General features: G+C 40.2%; 1 protein-coding gene across 4 annotated transcripts in view; it reads right to left on the reverse strand.

The window, feature by feature from the left end:
- LOC146608094 (tensin-1-like) overlaps positions 1–24,004 on the reverse strand; it is a 71,555-nt gene that overhangs the window by 43,743 nt on the left and 3,808 nt on the right. For 2 of the 4 annotated variants that reach the window (XM_085348322.1, XM_085348321.1), the window contains exons 1-8: positions 18,374–18,562; positions 15,675–15,713; positions 10,232–10,273; positions 3,501–3,550; positions 1,882–2,053; positions 1,654–1,704; positions 1,444–1,566; positions 45–109 (exon numbers count right to left, since the gene is read on the reverse strand). In XM_085348322.1, coding sequence (XP_085204448.1) covers positions 45–109; positions 1,444–1,566; positions 1,654–1,704; positions 1,882–2,053; positions 3,501–3,550; positions 10,232–10,273; positions 15,675–15,713; positions 18,374–18,406 — 575 coding nt within the window. In that variant the 5' untranslated portion in view covers positions 18,407–18,562. Of the gene's footprint in view, positions 1–44; positions 110–1,443; positions 1,567–1,653; positions 1,705–1,881; positions 2,054–3,500; positions 3,551–6,252; positions 6,276–10,231; positions 10,274–15,674; positions 15,714–18,373; positions 18,563–24,004 lie in introns of those variants that run through there. The other 2 variants (XM_085348323.1, XM_085348324.1) reach the window with 2 other exon arrangements.

Below are 24,004 nucleotides of genomic sequence, written 5' to 3' on the forward strand. Positions count from 1 at the left end.
TTTAACACGTTTTAGGCTGTGTCTGATCATGACATGTTTGATACCTTGCAGATATGTTGCTGTAATGCATGTAAGCAGCCACCACAACACCCGTTCGACCTCGGTTCCCCTGTGAAAGAAACACAAAACAGGGCTTGTTTAAATGATATAAAGAGTCAAGATGGGTAACAAGAAAACCGATGGGACTTAGGGAAGATTCCAAAAGGATCATTGAATTAATGATCAAGAAACAGAGAAGAAACAAATCCCCCTTCGATGGTAATAAATTGGTCTTCAAGCATTTTCACGTGTAATTGAAACCCAAAAGTTGGAGCTATATATAAATAATAATGTTTAATCATTCTGCTTGGTTAAAGCAGTTGGCTCAATTCGAGCATAAACTTTGTTGCTTGTCCTGCTTTATCTGGATACCATGTGCAAATTCTCTGAAACAACAGAGGATTCATTGCATAAATGTGAGAGCTAAACAATCGGCAGCCTCCAAGGCTGAAAGATGAAGAAACTGTAGTTTCTCAACTTTCGGCTCGCTTCACAAGCAGCCAATTCCTGTACATGCCCATGTTACCAGCCATAGTTAAAATGACTAGCAGAATTTAATGCTAAATTAATGCTAATTTTCCCTTTTGTAACATCTTTACTGGTGGTAACCAATTTAAATTTTAATACTTTGAATGACTGGTGGCTATGAAATAGGTTGAATGCCATTTACTAGACTTGCCTATCAAAGCTGAAAAAGTAAATTGAAACTCCTAATTGTTTTTGTGATATTTTACCTTTTGGAGAAGTTTTAATACATAAGATATCCCTGTGTATCTCTAAAGTCTAAGCTTGCTAACCAAGCAAGCCAGAGTTATCCAAAGCTAGCCAAGTGTTAGCGCTCTAGCCCAATTATGCTCACTTCTGATTACCTTAACTCATTCACTGCCATTGACGTCTATAGCCGTCAATGGCAGTGAATGAGTCAATGGGTTTAACTCATTCACTGCCAATGGCTGGCAGTGAATGAGTTAAAAACAGTGACAACCAGAATACATAATAAGAACACCGGTGATACAGTAGCTCATCCGGCTCATAAGCCACTGTCTTGATAACAGTTTTGGGTGAAACCCAATTATGTGATCACGGTGTATTATTTTGATTAAATTCACATGTTCAGTGGGGACGTTTCACCACGGCATAAGGTTAACGGACCTTCAGCTAGATGAGCTTAAAACAGTAGTCCATAGCTCAATGTGTGACTTCACAGTGACTATGTTTTATGTCAAGCTATGAAACTGAATAACTACAAATTATGTTGATTTTATGAGATCAGCAATGAAAAAAATAATCACATTTCCATATTTAGAGGGAAACTTTACAATCTCTATGCCCAGCCAATAAATGTTCCAGCACATCACCGCCGCATTATAACAGATGTTTTTACACTTTGTTTTTCTGCCTTACCTTATTGTGCAGTACCACCACATTGCGTGTGTCTCCATTGAGCCACATGTCAATGGCCTTGCACATGCTGCAGATCTTATCCAGTGCTGGCGCATGGTGGTCCGGCCAGCCAAACTCAAGAACCTGAGAATGATTATCCATCAAATGAGCTTTCGCTTTCGAATTTTGTTCTTCCTAACCATGAATATACAGTATATGTCATGTTTGTACCTTATGGTTTAACTTTGTTAAGTCGCTCTGTCCTTCGCTCAGGTTGAGCACCTGAAATCAGGAAGAGAGTATATCAAAGCAACTTATGGACATGTGATGCATTTTAGAAAATCTTTGTTTTTTGTTTTCAAGGATATACTGTAACCATCTTCCAAAAAACCTGACGAACAGCAAACAAAAGTGTCAATACAGTCCTGTGCTCCAGTTTCAGCTGAGGGTATTTCTTACCAGATAGTGCTCGCCATGCTTTGACCGCAGCATCGTCGCCACCTCTTTGAGGTTGGTGTTGTAGCTTTGCTCCTCGGCCCCAGCGGGAAAAGAGACAGAGATGATTCTCTCTGTGATGTAGACCAGGTCGACCTCATAGCTCTCCTCCATGGCCTGAACCACACTCTGACTCCTGCAGAGGTAGAAGGTGCAGAAGGTCTTGAAGCTTGGCAGTGGCAGATTTTATATCACAGCACCATTTTACATTTTTGATTGGCAACAAGTTCTTTTCGAAGCAACATAAGCTGTGATTTCAAAGGGAATGGTCAACTCTATTGTATATAGATCTGATAGATCTGCACTGATCAGAGTTCAATCACAGAGTCCACAGAGTTAAGCTCAGTCTGCAATATTCATTTGCAAACCCTACTGAGTTTGTCACATGTCATATAGTGTCATACAGGCTTAGACCCCCAACCAGTAAAGGGTTTTTAAGAATGATACCAATATTTGATAATTGAGAAATCACAAACATCAGACCATTTATTTTCCATTTGAAACATACAAAACATATCCTTGTTCTCTAATATTTAATATGTGTAGTTGTCCATACTATGGCGAGAGTGAAGTTTAAGTCACTCTGTTGCTAATAGGGAAGCTGCTTGTACACAGTAGACACAGTAAATGCCAAATCCAGTGCATCGGCAAACAGCTAATATCAGCCAAGCTTTACATAGCACACTGTAGGTAATTATTTTAGTCTATCTACAGTTATAGCTGCCGGTGCAAACCGCTTTGCAACCATCTCCATCCCAGCTTCTCATTTTCATGCAGTTTCTGACTTGTTGTAAAATTACATTTTTGTTGTGTTTGGGAAAAAGACCATCTTTATTACATCTCATTATGATAAATACAAATATAAATTAATAAAATATACTGGTACGTTTCAACATAGTTACTGTATAGTTGCCAGAAATCTTTAAGAGGCAACTCAATTTAGAAGGACACATCTTGTAAAGGATGCTTTGACCTTTTAACCTTATCAGCACCAATCACAAGTTTTCCAGTTCTATTCGAGTGCAGGATTGCAGCTGCTGTGAGAACATTTCTTGAACTCTCTGATTTCTCTCTGGGATTAGCTAACAGAGTTTATCACAAACATCCACTTCATCACATGTAAACTCCTGCAGCTCACTCTTATATTTCTTGGAAAGGAAAAGATTTTCAGTCCTTCTGTGACTGTTGACATGACCTCTTCCAATATTACGCAACCTATTTCACCGGCCAAACAGCGCAGTTTTTTTGTTCTGTTTTGTTTTTGGTCAGCAGACATACGGTAAAGCCCTGCATGAGAAACAGCCATGCTTCAAGAACGACAAACAGCGGAGAATATGGAGTGAAAATTTACATTCCTACACACCCAGCACAAACAATCAGTTTCTAATCTTCATTAATAATAATCAAGGACTGTAATGACTTAAAGAGCTTATTAAAGACTAATTTGGTAATCTTAGAAGTCATGCTGTTTAGATTGTAGAAAAAAATAGATTAAATTTTTTCCACTTATGGAACCCTTATTTCTCCTAATGAAAGCAGTGTGAACAACAATACAACATGGCTGTGTGATGGTGCTTTCTTACCGCGACTGCTTTTGCCTTATCTCCACACTCTTGCAGGACCTCGTAGATCCCTGGTGAGCACATACACACAGGCACACACAGGCAGATGGTGGGAGTCAGAGGAGGAAAATGATTCATAAGCAAACTCCATCTGGTAGTCATGATGATTTTATTGAATTACAGTCTGACATAAGCTATTAGGGAAAAGTCAGATCACAGACACAAAACTGAAACTGCTATGAAAAGATGGAGAGAGAAGAATCATCTGAAACAGAATGATGAAAAGTAAAAGAAGCAGCTGACAAAAGAAGGCATTCAACCAAGACGCTTGACAAAAGAAACCGAGCAACAGAAAGAAGACAAAGAATAACGAAAAAGTATAAGAGGTGTAAAAAAAAAAAAAAAAAACAAGTATGAGAAACGAGGAGTGTTTTAACAGAAAACCATCCTGAACTGGGGTCTTGTCAAGACTCGAGCACACAATTAATTATCCTGTCCTTTACCCAGATATTTACAGAGGGAAGAGTGAGAACAGGTTGTTTCACTGTGACAGGGCTGCAGATGGAAAATATTACTAAATATGCTGTACTGTCGAGGAATTGCTGCATAATAGATGCTAGAGTTGGCTCTTCCTCTTACTGCCTGTCGGCTGAGGGGATAACTCTGTGTGAGTCAGGAAGATGAAGCCATCCAAAAAGACAAAACGACTGCTGAATTAATCTCCGCGGACATCATCTGTGACATACTTTACTTTCCCCCCCCACATTGGCATAAAGAGTGAGCGCTCGGCTTCACCGCTGAAGAGGTTAAATAAGTGATGTTGGCAAGAAGTGTCTCAAGGTTAAACATGGAGCTCCCATGGCTCTTCTTACTGCTTGCGAGTGGCTTCCCATAGAAAAAGCTAATGCAACCCCCCACCCCAATGAGCCAAAATGGTCACATAATTCTAAGTGATCTGACAGGAACCAGATGCTAAACGCACCACGGACGATGGTGTTTGCAAAATGAAACAGCCTGTTCACACAAGGCTTCACAAGTGTTGCGATGTTATATGTCACATCACAGGGACAATCTGTTAGCCTGCAGCAACGTAGATACATAAATGAAAGTCAATCTGCATGTAAAGTGGGGTAAACGTCTCTGAGATTTAACGTTCACTGTTTGCCCGGTGACACCGGGTTTTGCATCTACCTCACACTTACATCTGTACCCAAGCTCTCTATTGATGTTCACTATTAAAAACACAAGCCACAGCCACTGCATGACCAATGCAATGTGTTTTGACTCAATCTTGCTTCTACTATAAATATAAAGGAGAAGAGTGGTTCCCAACTTTTTTCTATCCAAGTGTTTCCTAAGCGCCAATAGACTGAAAAAAAAAGCTTTTCTTAAACACCTTTTATGTTTAAATGTGTTGAGTTCAGCTTTATTCATCTGTTTTATTATTCCATAACTTCCAATTTGAAACATTCATCCATGATTTTTAGACACTATTCCATTTAGCAGCTCGGCATCTGGGCAATTCTAAATGTTTATCTGTCGTATTCTTTCAGCTGTTATGGTGTGTTCCTGACTAAGTAAGAAATCATAAGTTCCAAATTGCAATTGAGTCCCTAATTGCACATTTTTTGCAGAAGACCCCCTTCACTCAGATTTCCCATTTGGACAGTCGAAGTAGACTAGCATACCTTGAGTTAGCAATCCAAGATGGTGGCGCTGACTGTAAACTGTAGTAGAACTAAACTTTTAATCTGTTCTGTATTTCTGGCTCACTAAATAAGCACAACAGTAATGAGATCTTTAAATGTGTTCTTTCAAGTGCAAAAAAACACGTATAATCACTTTTCCTGGAACTTGCAAGAACTCTTAAGAGATGTCACTCCCAAGTTCTGACCTAGTTTCGAGGCATCTGGAATGGAGTATTAATCTGTATTATTAACATGCAGTTTAATCTAGTAATAGTCTAATTTTCATATGTACTAATTTTGATTTATTGTTCTAATCTTTTAATTGCTTTTGTTTCAGGAGGAGCTTCAGTTTAATTTCAGTTATGCTAACAAATTTGTTTTTACTGTAAGTTAAGAACTTTTAAATGCGTATATGTACTTTTGTCTTGCTATACCAATTCATTCATCATGTTTGTGATGACGTGAAGTTTTTTTGTAAGACACTGACATTTGGTTACTTTGTTTTGTTTTATTTTATATACTCTGTAACCCAGTTTTTTGTTTGTTTGTTTTACTTCTGGCCTTCTGGTTTCCCACCCATGATAGGCCAATTGTTTATTCACACCTGTGTCTGTGTATATTTAGATACTTTATATATTAGATATTTATACACTGTACATTTTTTATATATTTAAAAATACATAAATAGTTAATGTATTTTGTAATTAATGTATTTTGTTTTCAATTTTCTAATGCTTAGCCATTAATTTGTTAAACGTTAACATTTCCGACAAATTCCTTTTTTAGTTCCTTTCCATTTTTTAAATACTTTTAATGGTTGAGATTGTCTTGTCATTTTACCACAGACTACTACTTATCTTATTATCACAAATAAATTATTTTCCTCTCAGTTTAAAAATATTTTAGAAAGATTTTTGAGTAATTCATTTCTATATTTACAATATACGTATCTCATAGAGAAATAGTGGGAGAAGACTGAATGCAGTACACATAGGTTAAAAGGCACTAAGAAATTTAAGTTGAGTTATTTTACAACTTTTAATCATAAATTTAAAAAAAACCTTTATTCCATGGGAGTGGCCTACCTTGCCAAATTGGAACCCAGTACTACACCTCCAGCCAGGAAGCAGGTTGGCAAAATGCATTCGAATGGTGCTGACCAAAGGCATGGCGAGGACCCACTGCTCTCTGTTTCTAAGCAACGATAAAGCTGCAAATACCAGGCTTTTTGATAAAATCGAAAGAATCCAAGAAAAATTTGGTGTTGTACATCTCATTCTTTTTTGGGATTTCAACTGATTATCCAGGTGGTCAAAGCTTAATCGTTCATTCTCTCCAACATCCTCATGGTCAAGATGTTAGAGTCCCTTCCATTTGTGCCGAGCCTGTTCAGCGATTATGTAATATATCATGATGCATCTTCCTTTTCTTCGTTCCTTCTCAGCTGTCTTCTCCCTACTTTCTCTATCTTTCTTCCTCCCTCCCACCCACTTTCTGTTCTCTGGAACTACTCCTCCCTTGGTCTTATTATCTCTCATTATATCTGACTGCCCCTCTCTCCCCTGCAGCTTTTCTTGGCTCATATCTTTCACCATCCTGTGTGCTTGTGTGGTGTCTGGGTCCTGTAAATGTTTGTTCCTAACTACCCTTAAGAATATGGTCAACAGCATGGAATAACAGGTTACATAAAGTGTGGAATAAAAATAAAATGGTAAAATGGTAAATGGCCTGTATTTGTATAGCGCTTTACTAGTCCCTAAGGACTCCAAAGCACTTTACACATCCAGTCATCCACCCATTGACACACACATTCACACACTGGTGATGGCAAGCTACATTGTAGCCACAGCTGGGGCGCACTGACAGAGGCAAGGCTGCCGGACACTGGCACCACCAGACCCTCTGACCACCACCAGTAGGCAACGGGTGAAGTGTCTTGCCCAAGGACACAACGACTGAAACTGTCCAAGCCGGGGCTCAAACCGGCAACCTTCCGATAACAAGCCGAACTCCCAACTCTTGGGCCACGATCGTCCCTTATAACATTTTCTGTCTGTTAGAATTATGTTTGATTCTTCTCTAGGTAGAGCTTACATCTGTGCATCCACTCTTCCATGCTAAATACTGATTTCAAAAATCCCCATTATACCGTTGGATGACCCTCAGTAGGCCCCACACTGACTCTGTTATAATCACAATGGTGCATTTTGAGTCAAAACCACAATGCATGTATCCTGCATGGACTAACCAAATAAATATTCCATCTGCATGTTGGTCCACACATACACGGAAAACCTCATAAATGATGACTCCAGGATTTAAGTACAGAGAGAAGAGGATACCATGACAACTCCTCAACATATTAACCAATAAGCATAACACTATATCTGTGAAATATATAAAAGGCAACTTGATACAATGGGATAACACTGGGAATGCTATAAAAATACATGACAACCACAACAGAGATCTTACTGGTTAAACAAAAGGCATGGTTGATACATTAGGATCACAAATTCAGCTGACGATACAACACAATTTTTATTGGAAATGTCTGGAAGGGACTGTATATGTTTAGTCCCAAATACCAGTATGCCACTGTCAAACTGTTTGTGACAACTTTTTATAGTTACAATTTAAAAAGATTAACAAGACCATAGTCAATACAATTAGTAGCCTCTGTCTTTGTATTTTTAGTGCTGGTGTTTCTCATCAGTATGCCTTATTTCCTCACAATCTCAGTTGCTTGCTTGTTTACACAAGAAGATGACATTTCTATGAAGCCGCAACACATGGCTTGTATTTAACTGAACAGGATGAATATAACTTACACTTCTAAATGCAGTTTTTAAAAAAAAATATTTTGATAGAATGATGTTAAAAATATTAAAAAGTATCGCTGATTAATAAACATTGAACAATAAGAGGAGGGCGGAGGTTTTCACATGTTTGCAGCTTGTTTTATTGTGTTTGACAAGATGTAGTGAGCTGCAATTCATAGCTGTTGGAATGGTTTCCAACACTAGCCTAATTTCACAATAAAAAGGCACTCTAAAACATCCATAAAAGCTGCTCAAAACACTGAGACATAACCAACTTCATCCTCAGGATGTGCTAAACACTAAATTTCTGCATGCAGTTAAGTACTTGTGGCTAAATACACACTTTAATTTGTTGCTAGCTAGCACAATGTGCTGTTTACTTTAGCCTTATGTTTGCTTAGATTGGTAGCTAACAACAAATGCAAAAAGCTAACTAAAGAATGCTCTTGATAAACTAAAGCTGTGTACCTCTGGATGTGTTTCAATCATACTTCCTGGACAGCAATAGAAAGGACACTAACTACGTTGTATAAGCTAGCTAGCAAGATAAAATGTGTCTGGTCATTGTTTCTCATTTTTTGACGGTGTTTTTGTGCTTTTGTCTGTTTTAGTTTGTTTGTTTGTTCTTTGCATATAGCACATTAGACATAATCATCTTCCATTCTATCTCCCAAGGCACAAACTGCGGATAAATCTCTATATAAGCTGGTGTGTACATGCCGATCTGTGTTAATAATCCCACTCTGAGTCATCTCCTGCTTCTGATCTAAACATTCGGGGGACATTGGATGTAGACATGGACTCATTAAGACACACAAAAAAAGAGAGGAGGAAAAACAAGGATGTAAGAATTCTGCTTTTATCTTTTGAAATACAAAATTCCTCTGGTCTTATGAAAAAGGAGACAAAGACAAAGGAACCCTTTTAGTCAAAAAGAATTAATTGCGACCTTTGGATTGGTTTGCATTAAATAACAGTTTTCGTTTTACATTGGTAGTGTTCTTCTCTGTTCTTTCTTTGTTTTGTTTTTTTAGCTCTTCCGTTCTTGGGGCCCCGCCACCTATGCCTACACTCTCCACTGTTAGCAATGTCAGACAGAACAAGCATGCCTAGTCTCTAGCCAGGACTTGGCATTGATTTCTGGCACAAATAAGAGAAAATTTGCAGTGGACTGGCAGAAACATATGTCTCTACAGCTTACTATTTTTTTTTAATTTCAGGTATGTACCACATATTCATTTACAGTGGCACAGAACAGACACCTCAGCTAACCTGAACATCTGAACATATGCAGTCTGAAATTATCCATTGGAAAAATATGCTCCAGTCTTTAAGGGTCTATAAACTGAGTTCTAAATGTAGTGGATGGTGCAGTTTGTACCTTTTGCAGTTTGTAAGATTTAAAGTGAACCATGTTTGAGATCAAGGCTTAACAGAATTATTCCCTGATTAAATTATTGATTCAAAGCTAATAAATATACAACTAGATGGAGACTCTCCTTAGTTGGTTTAATTTAGTAATAAGTAATTTTACATGAATTAATGCAAATATCAGAGCTCATGTGTGCAGTTTGCACTGTATATTGTCTGTAGTTAGCATTTGTTTCTACAGTAGGTTGCTGCACATGTTTCTCTATTTCAAAACATACTATTCAAAGCACAGCATATTTCAGTGCCTGCTGAGTCATTGTTATTACATTTATTGCTTCTTAATAATTTGATTTTTTGAGAAACTGTATGTGGACGCCTCAAATTAAAACCTTAGCCATTGGCATTAATCGGCTCCTCCGCTATTCTGTGAAGGTTTTCCATAATTATATGAAACCTGGTTGGACTGCTCCCTTTCAGCCACAATAGCTGAGGCTGGCTTGTGATAATTGACAGTAATGTTTGGCTTATGTTTGTGTTATATAGGGTTGTGAAAGTGATTCAAGTACTTCAACACTGAATTGGGGAAACCATTTCTCTACAGACCTCAGTTCCATGCATGTGGTGCAACATATATGGAACTGTGCTATTTCTGTAATTGCAGGAACTGAGGGGTCTTGCACGAACCTTGAGAAAAAAAAGTACATAGCTGTATCTATCCAGGTGTCTGTGTATGTTTTGCTTCATACAGTAATGTACTTGAGGATTGTTATTCCAGCGTCTTGTTGCAATAACAATAGCAGCTTTTATGAATGAACATCTTTTAAAGCATGTCTTCTTGGCATTACACTTACGCAGAAGAAGTGTTACTTACCGGTGTATCTACATGCTTTAATGGCAGCTGAGGAGTGGGAGGCTGGAGAGAAAAGTGAGACAGTCAGCGGGTTAATCATTGTTTCTTTCACACAAAGGAAGAAACAACATGGTGAGAAAAAAAGATGAGAAGGAGATGTGAGAACCAGGTTTCCTTGCTGGATGTCCCGCTCTCACTTATTGCCTGGGTGACAGTCACCTACCATACTCACTCAGTGTGTGTAGGTTTCAGTCGTAACATGTTCCAATGTAATGCAACATTACATTTGCCTGTAATACAGTAATGTAATGCATTACTGTATTAAATTCGATTCAGCTGAGTGTATGCAGACTCCAGCCCAGCAGTCAGAGCCTGATCTTCAACAGGTAACAAAGGCAGGCAGGCTTGTAGCCTTTATTGCTATCTGTTCATGTTTATTCACAGCCTTTTATTGATGTTTTTGTGTGTCATCATTAAGACAGATCATGTTACAGAGTACCATAAGCGTAACATAAAGTGTAGCTAAACAAATTGCTAATTAACGTTCTCTTATACTTTTAAGAACCAAGAAGTAACAAGCAATGTTTACATTTTACATTAATATATTAATTTTTTGAACAATGACCCCAACTAGCAGATGCTATATGATTATTTGGCTTTAAGGTATGTTTTACCCTTCAAGAAAGCAAAAAGATAGGCAACAAATGTAAAGTAAATTGCAGCCGCTGTTGAAAGCACAAAGAGTAACTATTCCTTCTTTTGTTTTTAATTTTTTGTGAAAATACAAAAACCATAACATTTCTATTTCTCTATATAATCAGCCAACATTTTCCTATCAAAGATATAGTCATATTAGCATAAATATTGCCAAAATATTTTCTGTTGTATGGAGCATAATGCATAACAAATATGTTTTTGGTGATTGAGCAATAGCATCATCCTATAGTTTATTAAGCAAAGCGCAGTAAGTCCTTTGATTACAGAACTCTCAGGAGAGTCTGTAGCACACAAAGCAGAGTAGCATCACAACTTAGCATTTGGTGGAGTGGAGATAATCTGCATCTTCACGGTAAGTTGCCAACTACATATTAAGTTAGAACACTGTTGGAAAGTCCATAAACAATGAATACTTAATTTTCTCTGTTCAGTATAGCAATAGCATAGTATTAGCATCAGTATTAGCTCCGAAAAATCTACTATCAGTCACGTTTTTTTTAAAAATGTTGTTTTGAGGTTACTTCAGATTTTGATGCCAGTTCAAATGTCCTTATTTTAGGGTATTTGGGTGTTTAGGGTTGACCAAACTAACAACTGAGACAAACTAAATACAGATGTATGTTTGGATCCAGTTTTCCTTGTCATACTTTTCAATTAAATCCTATTGCATGAAGTCTCTGCTGACTAATTTCATGACATTTTGTGAGTTTTTACAGTATTTGCATTCAAAGGTATATAAAGAGTTAAAATTTCAAATCAGTTTCTTAAATTGTGCATGTCTGTCCCTGAACAAGGCAGAGATGGAGAAAGAAGGAAAGAAAAAGAAAGTATGTAATTAGAGGCACAGAGATACAGAGCTTGATCCATGTTTTAAGGAAAATCTCTTAACTGAGTTAAGTACAGGGTCTTAGGTTGCAGTGAGCTTTGTAAACAAATCCGAAGGACTGTTTAACAAGCTGCAGCAGTGATTTTAAAAGACCAAAGCCCAAAGTAAATAAGTGAAAAGTAGTTATTGTAGCCTGGAATCTTCCAAATTTGGTCAAACTATTGGTGGTTTAATCATAAAAATATAAAACAGGACCAACTGATCCCTCTCATATTTGAGTTCATTAAATACTCACTACAAATAAGGGAAATGATCAAATTGGTATTTCTCCTGGTTTTCTAATCATGACCTAACATTTGCTGAGCAAGCATTCTTTGTGGAAATGAATGAAAACTCCAATTTCAAGCTCATTAAAATGAAAATGGCTCAAGTCTCGTTGTCGCAGTGCATAAATCCCATTTTATCCTCTAAAACAGAAAGCTTTAACGGAAAAGGGAATAATGATTTTCACTGAGGCTCTCTATCGTTCCTCTTCTGCTCAGTGTGGCAGCATCCGCATAGCTCATACCAAATTACTGAAAGCACCACAGGATGTGTGGATGCTTTTTAAAAGTCTGTGTGTAAAAGCCACCCCCTTTACTGCAATCCTTATACTTTCTTTTTGTATTAAGCAAGATGATTGACGTAAAGCTGGATAAGGGGATAGTGAGATAATATGTCTGTGATGGTTCTCAGTTATCCTGGCGGACTGATCCCTGGCTACCAAGACTAGCAATCAGGACATGGAATGTCACCTCTCTGGTGGGGAAGGAGCCTGAGTCAACAGCATTTCGAGGGAGACAGGGGACATTGAGTCCGAATGGACCATGTTCAGCATCTCCATTGCTGAAGCTGCTGCACAGAGCTGCGGCCACAAGGTAGTTGGTGCCTGCCGTGGTGGTAATCCCGGAACCAAATGGTGGACACCAGAGGTGAGGGGAGCCACCAAGCTGAAGAAGGAGTTCTACCGGGCTTGGTTAGCCTGTGGGGACTTCGGAAGCAGCTGATAGGTACCGACAGGCCAATCGGAATGCGGCGCGAGCGGTGGCGGAAGCAAAAACTCAGGTGTGGGAGGACTGCCTCGAAGAGATTCTGGCAAACCGTCAGGCAACTCAGGAGAGGAAAGCGGTGCTCTACCTGCACTGTGTATAGTGCGGGTGGAGTGCTGATGACTTTGACTGAGAAAATTGCTGGGCAGTGGAAGGAATACTTCAAGGACCTCCTTAATCCCCTGGCATATCTTCCGTGGAGGAAGCAGAGTTTGGCGACAAAGGGGATGACCGCCAACCTCTGAGGGTGAGGTCACTGAGGCAGTTAAACAACTCCTTGGTGGCAGAGCCCCTGGGGTGGATGAGGTCCGCCCAGAGTTACTGAAGGCTCTGGATGTTGTAGGGCTGTCCTGGTTTACATGCTTCTACAATGTTGCGTGAAGATCAGGGGCAATACCCCTGGATTGGCAGACCCGGGTGGTGGTTCCCATCTTTAAGAAAGGGGACCAGAGGGTGTGTTCCAACTACAGAGGAATCACGCTCATCAGCCTCCCTGGGAAAGTCTATGCCAGGTTGCTGCTAGTCAAACCTCGGATACAGGAGAAACAATGCGGTTTTCGTCCTGGTCGTGGAACACTGGATCAGCTCTTCATCCTCTCAAGGATACTTTGTCTGCATAGCCGGCAATAAGTCGGACTCGTTCGTGGTGGGTGATGGGCTTTGCCAGGGCTGCCATTTGTCACCGATTCTGTTCATAATTTTTATGGACAGAATTTCTAGGTGTAGCCAAGTGGCGGAAGGCTTTCACTTGGGTGGTCTCAGGATCTCATCTCTTCTCTTTGCAGATGATGTGGTTCTGTTGGCTTCATGCTGTGATGGCCTCCAGCTCGCCTTGGAACGGTTCGCAGCCGAGTGTGAAGCGGTGAGAATGAGAATCAGCACTTACAAATCTGAGGCCATGGTCCTCAGCCGGAAAAGGGTGGAGTGCCCACTCCACTGGAGGAGTTTAAGTATCTCGGGTTCTTGTTCATGAGTGATGGGAGAAGGGAGCGGGAGATCAACAAATGGATAGGTGCAGCGGCCGCAGTGATGTGGATGCTGTACCGGTCTGTTGTGGTGAAGAGAGAGCTGAGTGTAAAAGCGAAGCTCTCTGTTTACCGGTTGATAAACAGTACCTACCCTACCCTCACCTATGGTCACGAGCTCTGAGCAGTGACCGAAGGAACGAGATTGTGGATACAAGCGGCAGAAATGGGCTTCATCCGAGGGGTGGCTGGCCTCTCCCTTAGAGATAGGGTGAGAAGTTCGGCCACTCAGAGTAGTGCCGCTGCTCCTCCACATTGAAAGGAGCCAGTTAAGGTGGTTCGAGCATCTGACAAGGATGCCTCCTGGGCGCCTGCTGGGAGAGGTGTTCTGGGCATGTCCCACCAGGAGGAGGACACGCTGGAGAGATTATATCTCTAGACTACAACAGCTGCCCCCGCAACCTGGCCCCGGATAAGCGGAAGAAAATGAATGGTTGGATGGATGGATGGAGGTTCTCAGTCATTCAGGTCATCACAGTCTAAGGAGCTTGGAAAGAAAAGCGTCTGGACTTCTTTAAAGTTCATAGTGAGAGAACAGGAGTGACAGCCTAGAAAATTTCTTAAAAAGGACCCTGTGACACAACCACACTATGACGGAGCCCCGGTTTCATTTCCTTCTTGTTCATGTTTAAACATGCGGGCGGACATATGTGCCAATGATTTTGCAGACTCCCACTCATTCACAGGTAGCGATAAGTTATCAGTAAACTGACACCTTGTCATGAGAGGCAGTGAAGAAGAAAACCACTAACATGAGATAAACATTTTGGGCAGCTTTGCAATTAACTTGAAAAGAATGCATCAAGCACATTTCGTCTTGGACTTAAATGTTTTATTGTCAGTGTTACAAGTATATGTTTTGTGTTATGAGGTAACAAACTTGTTATAATATTTATCTTTTAGAAAAGTCATTGAGACAGCTAAACACCCTGCAAAAACTGGCCAGGAAACACCAATCACAGCACATACATTGCTTAACAAATTTGTCAGATGACCATTAAAGCTAAGGTTTATGGCACATCTGCCCTAAATTAACAACACTGGATATTACCAAATTAACCTTTTATGTTTCTGTAATTTTTAATCCACCAGTATGTTCAAGATGTTTAATTAAACTGATTTTGAATACAAAATATAGTATTATATATTTTAAAATATAGTATTACAAGCTTTAGCTTGTTATTGTTATTTCTCACGTTCTACTCTAACTTTTTTTTTTTCAAACCATGCATTTTTCTGGTCAATCTGTCTGCAAAGAAACCCCTACAGTAGACACTGCATGCATTGCCTGTCGTGTCTTGTCATTGCCTGTGGACAGTGTGTGAGTTTCATGCCTGAACTCTGACAACTTATCACTGCTTGCTACAGTGGAATACCAGGTCATCTTCATGTTCATGGCAGAACAAAACAATCAGGACACCAAGAAATGTCCCAGTGCTCCTGGCAGACATATTGGCTGAATAGTTCTTTGTGCTTGCATATTAATTTTCTACCTTTGGCTAGGTTTGATCTGCCAGTCACATGGTGATTGTGACCAACTGCTATTATCACCTCTACAGGACACAGTTTGAGTTGGTTTGCCTTGTACAAACAGCATTTATGAGATGAGAGGAAGCTTTTATAGTTGACATCCAGCAACGGCCTCACAGAGCTGTGTGTGGCTCTGACACAATTCTAGGAAGGGCCATCAAATTTATGAAAAGGATTTTAGAGGTCAACAGGAGTTTTAAATGTTTCCTTAATGGTCTTGTTTGACACACACACACACACAGATTGCTGAAACACATGCATGCACATGTCATACTCACCGGCTCATAGCTGGTATTTGTTTGACATGATGTGGTGACCTGTAAGAGAAAGAGAGAAACCAGCTGAAGTCATGTCTGACTTTTAAGGAGAGCGCGTAAAAAATAGGTAAGTAAAGGAGGGTAGAAGCAGAAAAATGACTCAGCTAGTGTCCTCAGTTCTCTGAAGTGCTTTAAATTGTGTTTTAAAAACACTACTGTAAGAATTGCATTTATTTTTGTAGAGACAGCGGGGGAGAGACATCTCTGAATATTTCCTCTTGAATGCCTGAGTGTTTCCCAACAGAACAGAAATAACCACTGCCTATAAAAAAGAAAGCACCCTTGACTGTTCCTCTGTGTGGGAAATATCTATTCCAAGCAAAAATCACATTTCACAGTCAACTCACACTGAGAGAATGCTTCCAGAGAACACCACAAAACTAATGAACACTGCATTACACTCAGTTCCCACATGGATAAACACATTACATTATAGTATGACTATCATTTATTTTGCATGCCGCTTTTCTTGGTCAGTCTGTATACGAGAATCCAGGCGAAAACACGGTACAAAGTGGTTTCGCTTGTGTTAAATAACAACTCAGATATCATGGCAGAAATCCAGGTTACACACTACCACCATCACTAGCCTAAGTGAGCTTATATGCACTACATGAAACAGAATTGTACACAAGTATCTGACTGACAAACAGTTTTGCCTTTCAAAACAAAAGACAGTGTATAATATTCGGCATGCTACAGTCATGTGCAAAACTCTTGCGCCACCCCTTGTTTCCTTCTTTTGATTCCAGTGAGCCTGACATTCTTGTAATTTTCTAAAGCAGTCTTAACAGCCACATAACAGAAAAGTTAGCAAAGAACCATTTAGGCACTTTGCTATGAGCACCCTTTCCCAAAACACATCATTTGTTCACATTTCTTTTGTTGAATCTGTGAAAGATGCCAAAGATCCCATATTCTGACATGAATAAAATAAAATAGCATTTTTTTTCAACAAGGTGATTCCCAAGGAGCTATTAGATGAAAAACATCGTTTGTAGTATCTCCTTAAAAAAAAAAAAGTGAAAAAACAGTTTCTAAAAAAACTTTTCCAGAAACTAGAAACATCTAGGACAAAAGAAGAAGGCTTAAAAACAATTTTTTTGAAGCGCTTTTAGGCAATAGTTCTTTCTGAAGCTTTATCAGACATTGGCTGCTTTTTTGACTAATTTTCAGTCACCATCTTTGTATCTGACCATTTTCAGATGAATGTTTTTTGTTTGTTAAGACACGTAATACTGATATTTTAACCACTGAAATATAAAAAAGGCTCCTAAATCAAGGGATGAACCAGTGTTATGTCAGAAACTTGGCATTTTGTATTCGGGATAGCCTTAACAAATTTGAGGAAGAAAACCAAAAAAGAAGCATCAGGCCCAAACAGATATCTACAGCAGATGAACAGTATCCGAAAGTTTTGTCTTTAAGAGACAGGAAAACTACAGCAAAGACCTAACACGGGACCTGAAAGATGCATCTGGACCTTCAGCTTACTGAAGCCTCATCAGAAATGGTCTCAGTGGAAGGGTGGCTGTCAAGAAGCAGTACTTAATGAAGGGGAGAAAAAAGGGGAGAAAACCCTCAGGAAGGAAAATAACACAAGAACCTGGACTGAAAATCAGTGACAACAGGTCTGATGTAGAGATGAAACCACATTTAGTGTTGGAGATCTTGTAAAAATTAATGAATTATGAATACAGAAAAGTGCCATCAGATTTTGCTCCACCATGCAAAACCATCTGGAAAACATCTGATTGGCAACAGCTTCATTTTTTTAAGACGATGATCCCAAACACACTGCCAATACAGTCAAAGCATACCACAGTGGAGCAGTATCAGCCATGGATCGGCCTCCCCAGAGCCCGGACCTCAACATTATTGTGTCATGGTCCCTGTGTCTGCCCGGCTGGCCCCGCGAGGCTACATTTGTTATGGTGGTTTTCTCTCCCCCTTGTCGCTCTGCCTGGGCGGTCTCACTGTCGGGTCCTGCCTTTGGCCCATGCACCTGGCTCTAATTGCACAGCTGATTACTCCATGGCTATTTAAGGCTGGGGCTCAGATCCTGTCATCGCTGGATGATTGCATGAGACACGTTAGTGTTAGTTCCTAGCTTTCGTGATACTTCGTGAGTGAGTGAGTTTGGCTTTTGAGATTTTTCTCTCTCTGTGTGAACAGTCTCCCCAGACCTGCTGCTCTCTTTCCTGCATTGGATTACGAGCATGTTGGTGTGTGGATTCGTGTGGTGGAGAAGAAAGAAGATCTTTGAATGCCATTCAAGAAGCCTGGAGAACTATTCCTGAAGGTGACTTAAAGACGTGACAAGAAAGCATCCTAAGAGAGTTCACACTGTGCTAAAGAATAAAGGTGGTCACACCAAATACTGACCACACATATGTGCCATTTTCCCTAATATTAAAGAAATTAGAGGTGGCTCAAGACTTTTTGCATAAATGACAATTAAACACTTTTTATTTAGCCATTTCTGCTTAATAATCCTTATATTAATATGTAACTTTAGTATAGCTTCCGTCTGAAACAAGCCATTATAGGTCCTGCCCCTGTCTTCTAATTGCCCCTCTTAAAAAAAAGGTTCTGATTGGCTGATTGGTAAGGCATTACTAACATAATCAAAGCACCAGAACTACTGCATGAGACCTGACCTGAGCTGGTACTGCTGGAGATTTTCTTTTCATGATCCACTCCCTTTTTTGCCCTCATAGCGTAAAATTCTTGTACCATCCAAATACGGGCAGCTGGAGGTTTCCGCTCCTTTTTGTCTCAGCATCATTCCCCACTTTATGCTCAACATCATGTTTTCCTTTCAGTAAACAACAGCAGGATTTACAACAAATGTGTCTACACCAGTACTAAAAAATGCAGAGCCAAGGGACAGTACCTGTTGCCAGACCTCCCAAGCAACAGTATCACTTGTAGCCTAATTATACTATCCCCTCAAAATTAGAGCCGTATTGCTTTCCTGATGTTGCAGTGTCACATGGAGCATCTTTAAATAGCAGTCAGGGCATCCCAGGCTAAACTGGGTTTCAAAACATTTTGTCCATAGTATTCATGGCAGGCAAGTATGTCCCCTAATAGTCTGTGTTACCCTCTGCACCACAAATCACTGATTACGATGCATAAACAGGCACCTCTCCAGCGAGCTGTATGACGTCCATCTGATTGTATTTACTTTAGTGTGTACAGATACATGCATGGTTAATTAAGTGCGTGCAGCAGCCACTATGCCAGTGCGCTGTGAGCTGACGGATGTTTACGAGGGCTTAGATGAGAGCGCGCTATCAGCATACAGCAGACGGGGGCAGGAAGGAAACGGCCATAATTAGTTTGGTCTGGGAAAACAAAGGACTCATTGACTTTGTAATGCTATCATCAAGCATATCAGAATACAGTAGCGGGATAACATCGCAGCAGAAAAGATCCCACCCAAAGCATGCTAATGTGCAATGTGAAGGCATCAATCCACCAGTCAGTGCTACCAAAAAAAGCATGAAGCAGGTCATCTATAGACGAAGCTGACCATACCACATTGTAGAGACACTGTTACCAGCCTTTTATTATACTAACTGCCAGGTTGTCTTACATACGGTAAGACTTTTCATATCAGGAAAGCCACACGGTTAAAATCAGCCCACACTCTGGGCTGATCAGCTGATCTAAATGATAGCCCACATTAGCCTCTTCTTGTCAAATCTCACAAATCATTTGTGAACTGCTGACAACACCCTGCTTTGAAGACCGCCTTCCTTCGTTCATGTTTTGTCTGGCTTAATCGCTTTCATGTTGTCAATGACGCCTGCTCTGAACTGTTTTGCTGCTTCGCCACCTGCCCCAGGCTTTCAGTGTGGAGAGTTGAAAAGGGCCAAGAGGTCCTAGTCACAGAGCTTGCTTATTAGGTTTACGAGGCAATTACTTTTTCACACAGGGCTAGGAAGGTTTGGATAGTGTTTTTTCCTTGATAACGGAATTCAATATTTAAAAGCAACATTCTGTATTCACTCAGGTTATCTTTGTCTGATATTGAAGTTTTTTTAGTAATCTAAGACATGCAAATGTGACAAATATGCAAAAAATTTATAAAAATCAGAAATGGGGAAAATACTTTTTCACAGCACTGTAAATAGGTAAGGCTGCAGATGTTATTTTGGCTGTTGTGGTCCTGATTGAAGGCTTAAAATCTCTTTAAAAGACAAATTGTGTATTTTTCAGACGGTTTCTATTTGCCTCAAACCACCAAGATGATGGCTATCTGGTACTACCGAATCCAAGTTTAGCCCTACCATATCATGGTTAACTATGTTTACATTGATTTTGCATGTGTATTGTGTAAATCAAAACTAAAGTTATTTTAAAGGCATAAATTTGTATCTTTTCTAAAATGTCAGTAAGCATTTTACTGACATTGGTGTAGTCATCAGTAGGGATGGGTACCGGTGTCCGGTGCCATGATGGCACCGGTTCTGACATAAACGGTAGTAACCAGACCGAAAAGCAGCGCACATTTCGGTGCTTTATTTCGGTGCTTTTTTTCCCTGAGCTGTGATACACTTCTAGCCAATCATTTTACGTTTCCGAGGACAGTAGGCGGGGCCAGGTACGTACGTTCTTTTATGCAGAGCTACAGATTAAAAATGCCCAAGGCGAAGCGGTCAAAAGTCTGGCTGTACTTCACAGCAAAATATGCAAAATCAGCAGCCTGCAACAAGTGCTTTAAGCTGATACTGTGATACTGTCAAAGGAAGTAACACCTCGAATCCGATGAAACACCTGGCGACGCATAGCGTTTTTTTTTTAAAAGCCGAGAAATGCGCCGTATTTGATGGCAGCAGCAGCCGTTCTTCTCTGCGTGAGTAGCTTAATGTTGTTCGTGTGTAATTTACGTTGAGTAGGCTAACCACGTTATTACATTAATGCATGTAAGGTGAACTAGCAAACACCATCATAGCTACATGCGGCTGTCTTCTTGTTTGATGGCAGATACTCCCTTCACCCTGGCCAAAAAGGCTAAAATGACCAAAGAAAAAGAGGGAAACAGCTAAACATGAGAGGTTTTTGGACAAAGTTTGTATTTTTTCCATTGTTTAAGCACTGCTTCCAGCTAAGAGTGATACCATATATGCCCCATAGCTGCAGAAAAGGCTAACATTGTTATCTTTTTACAAAAAACAGCTGAACATGAGAGGTTTTTGGACCAATTTTGTGTTCTCCATTCTTTAAGCACCGGTTTGAGCACCGTTTGAGCACCGGCACAGTTTCAAAAGTACCGATTTGGCACCGGTATCGGATAAAACCTAAACGATACCCATCCCTAGTCATCAGCCTGTATATAGGCCTTTAGTGATTCTTACGCCTACACAGTTTTTTGAGCATCATTGCAGCAGTTTTATTATCTCTGTTATACACAGGGTAGATTCAAGGTGAAAAAGCAGCTTGCATGTAACTCTAGTGGACTTCAACAAAATGAGGAATCAACACCTATCCCAATTCTATTAGATGCTAACAGAACTCCCCGGCAGTTGACCTATTTATGCTTTGTACCGGACATCTAATATCAGAAGACGATGTTGTTATTGATTAATTGGTGCTGGTGATGCTACACGTCACTGAGCCCAAGAATGTCTGCCTTTATGTGCAGCTCACAGGTTCTGTCCTGGTGATGACTCCTTCCAGCACTGATCTAAAGCTTAGAAGGATTTGGACTTTGAGTCAAACGCTTACATCCAGACACCAAACTGTCGGAAATCACATGTGTACAGGAGGTACTACACTGCTGGCAGAGAAGAAATTACAAGCAAAACCTTCATAGCTGCTCATCTCAAATTCCTTCAAATACTGCGGCTCCGTGAGACTGAAAATCCTCAGCAGATCACCATGTGAGAAAGTGAAAGAATAGCTACCTCGTCCATATATGGCAGCTGCAGCTGGAAGGTCTCACGTGGTTTTTACCAGCTCAGACGGGTAAAGCACAGGAATCTCAGAAAGGCCCCACCACACGCGCAGCATCCAGCCAGACTAACACCTGAGGTTCATCCATCAGTGATTGTTTGTGCAGCTCCATCTCAAAATCTGTGAAATTATCCAGCTCATTTAGCTGTTTTTGTAATGCCTGAGAAATGAAACCCGCGTTTATCTGATCATTTCTCTTTATCGATGCATCTTCTGCAGCGGATCACTTACACTAAAAAATTCCTTGCAACTGGACGATTTCAAGGGATTCATGCTATGCTGTAGTTGTTATCATATTTTCACCCCACCCAGAATTTACATGATCTTAAAAAGACCGTAACTCATTGTCCATTGTTGTACTCATGACCAAGCAAAGAGCATTCGTTGGCCTTTGCACAAGTTTCTTCAGTTCGACTGGGTAGTTACAAAGCACCAGACCACAAAGAACTCTCCAACAGCAAGACAGGGTCAAAGTGGGTTTACAGGGAGCTTATAATCACGTCAAGTCACGAGGGGTGTCTGGGAAGCTACTGAGCTAGAACAAGGAGTCAACTGAGCCACTGGGGTCCCTCTGCAATCCCACCCCAGCTAAGAGGTCTTATTGAGGAGTGAACAGAGGTTAAGGTGGGCTGTTGAATTACAAAAATCAAGCATCTCAGATGAGACTTGACACCTTCATGGTGCTGCCATTCTCTTTCGAGATCTCCTTTTGCCTCATATCAATAGAGTGGCAAATGCTGTAATGATTTCAGAAAAGTGTTGCTCAAGGAGGATTTATATGGGAATGGAGAACCTGGAATATCAAAGAAAGACTCTCAAACCCAATCCACCGAGCTGAATCGTTGTATAATGAGTAAACACGTAGCACTCAGAGCAGGAAAGTGATGAGCTGTTTTTCAATCGGTTTGACAAACATCAAACAGGCTGGAACAAGCATCCTCTGATAAGAGGAAGAGGAAGAGAGGAAGAATAAGGGCAGGATCATACTTGCTCACAGATGTGCCCACAGACAGCTGCAGCTAAGTAGTTCTTATTACACCACTTTTATATTTTCCACATCCATCATAACTCATTAAACATTAGGAACTTTAGATATCCAAGTGCCATCCATTTTGTTGTGACCATGTGGATGTGCCTTTGCAGACTGCTGTAGGATAAATACTGCACATTATGGATGTGTACAAGTAATCAGGCACATGACTAAATGTTGCTGCTCTTGCTACTCAGCACCAGAAAATAGCAGTGAGTTAAATTACTTATTCGTGTTCTCTTAATGTACTGATAGTTAACTTTTGGATCTAAAAAGTTAATTTGTCAAGTATTTCTAGTTGAGCCTGCAGCCCTATCAGTTGGTGCATCTCTTCTTTTTCTCCATTGTAACGCAACAAATGACAGCAGCAGAAACCAGTGCAGTTCTTCAGTACTACAGAAAAATCATGGTTGTACGTAAGCTCACTGTCATGGTTGTACTTGGTCTCAACCTAAAATATACAAGCAGATATTTCTGTCTTTGCGACTTAAAATAACTACATGGTGGAACGCAAGGAAAGAATGCTAGCTGCTAGCACTGCTAACATTAGCCACCACAAACCAATCTGTGTGCAATGACATACACAGTGCAGCATTTAAAATATGTTTTGCTTATAAAAGACAGTGATTTAAAAGATTTTAAATCATTCTTAATTACACACAGTGCAATAGATTAGGTTAAACAATGTCTGTAAAATGACTCTGTTTCCAGTATGTAGTGTTTCTTATTTTGACTCTTAAACTTGACTCTTCAGCCTTTTTATTTTCCTACCATTTCACCAACTAGGATCTTTTCCACTGCAAATGCATCCTACAAATAGACTCCAGGTCTAAATAGTCTAAGGTAAGGTTTCTTAGCTCTGGGCAGGGATAGCTCAGTAGGTAGAGTGGTGGCCCCATGATCGGAAGGTCGGGGGTTCGACTCCACTGAACGGCTACCCTGAGGTACCCCTGAGCAAGGTACCGTCCCTACACACTGCTCCCCGGGCGCTGCACTGGCGGCTGCCCACTGCTTCACTGGGTGAATGGGTTAAATGCAGAGGAACTATTTCCCTATGGGGACTAACACGCACACTTTACACTTTATCACTGGACAAATAGTCAACACAGAAACAACTAATGGGAAGCTGCACAGGTGTCTAACATGATTGCAGTATAACACTGGCCAGTAATTTACTCAGCACCTTTTGCATCGTTTGTTTCACCTTTTTCATTTTTCATTACTCTTACTTTTTGACTCTCTTAACTTGGAGCTGCTGTGTTTTGTCTTTCTTTTTTTTTTTTTTTTGCCCTTTTGC

Source organism: Diplotaxodon limnothrissa, linkage group LG23 (assembly GCF_057381915.1).
Source record: "Diplotaxodon limnothrissa isolate DT_005_m linkage group LG23, D_limnothrissa_male_GT1.1, whole genome shotgun sequence".
NCBI lineage: Eukaryota > Metazoa > Chordata > Actinopteri > Cichliformes > Cichlidae > Diplotaxodon > Diplotaxodon limnothrissa.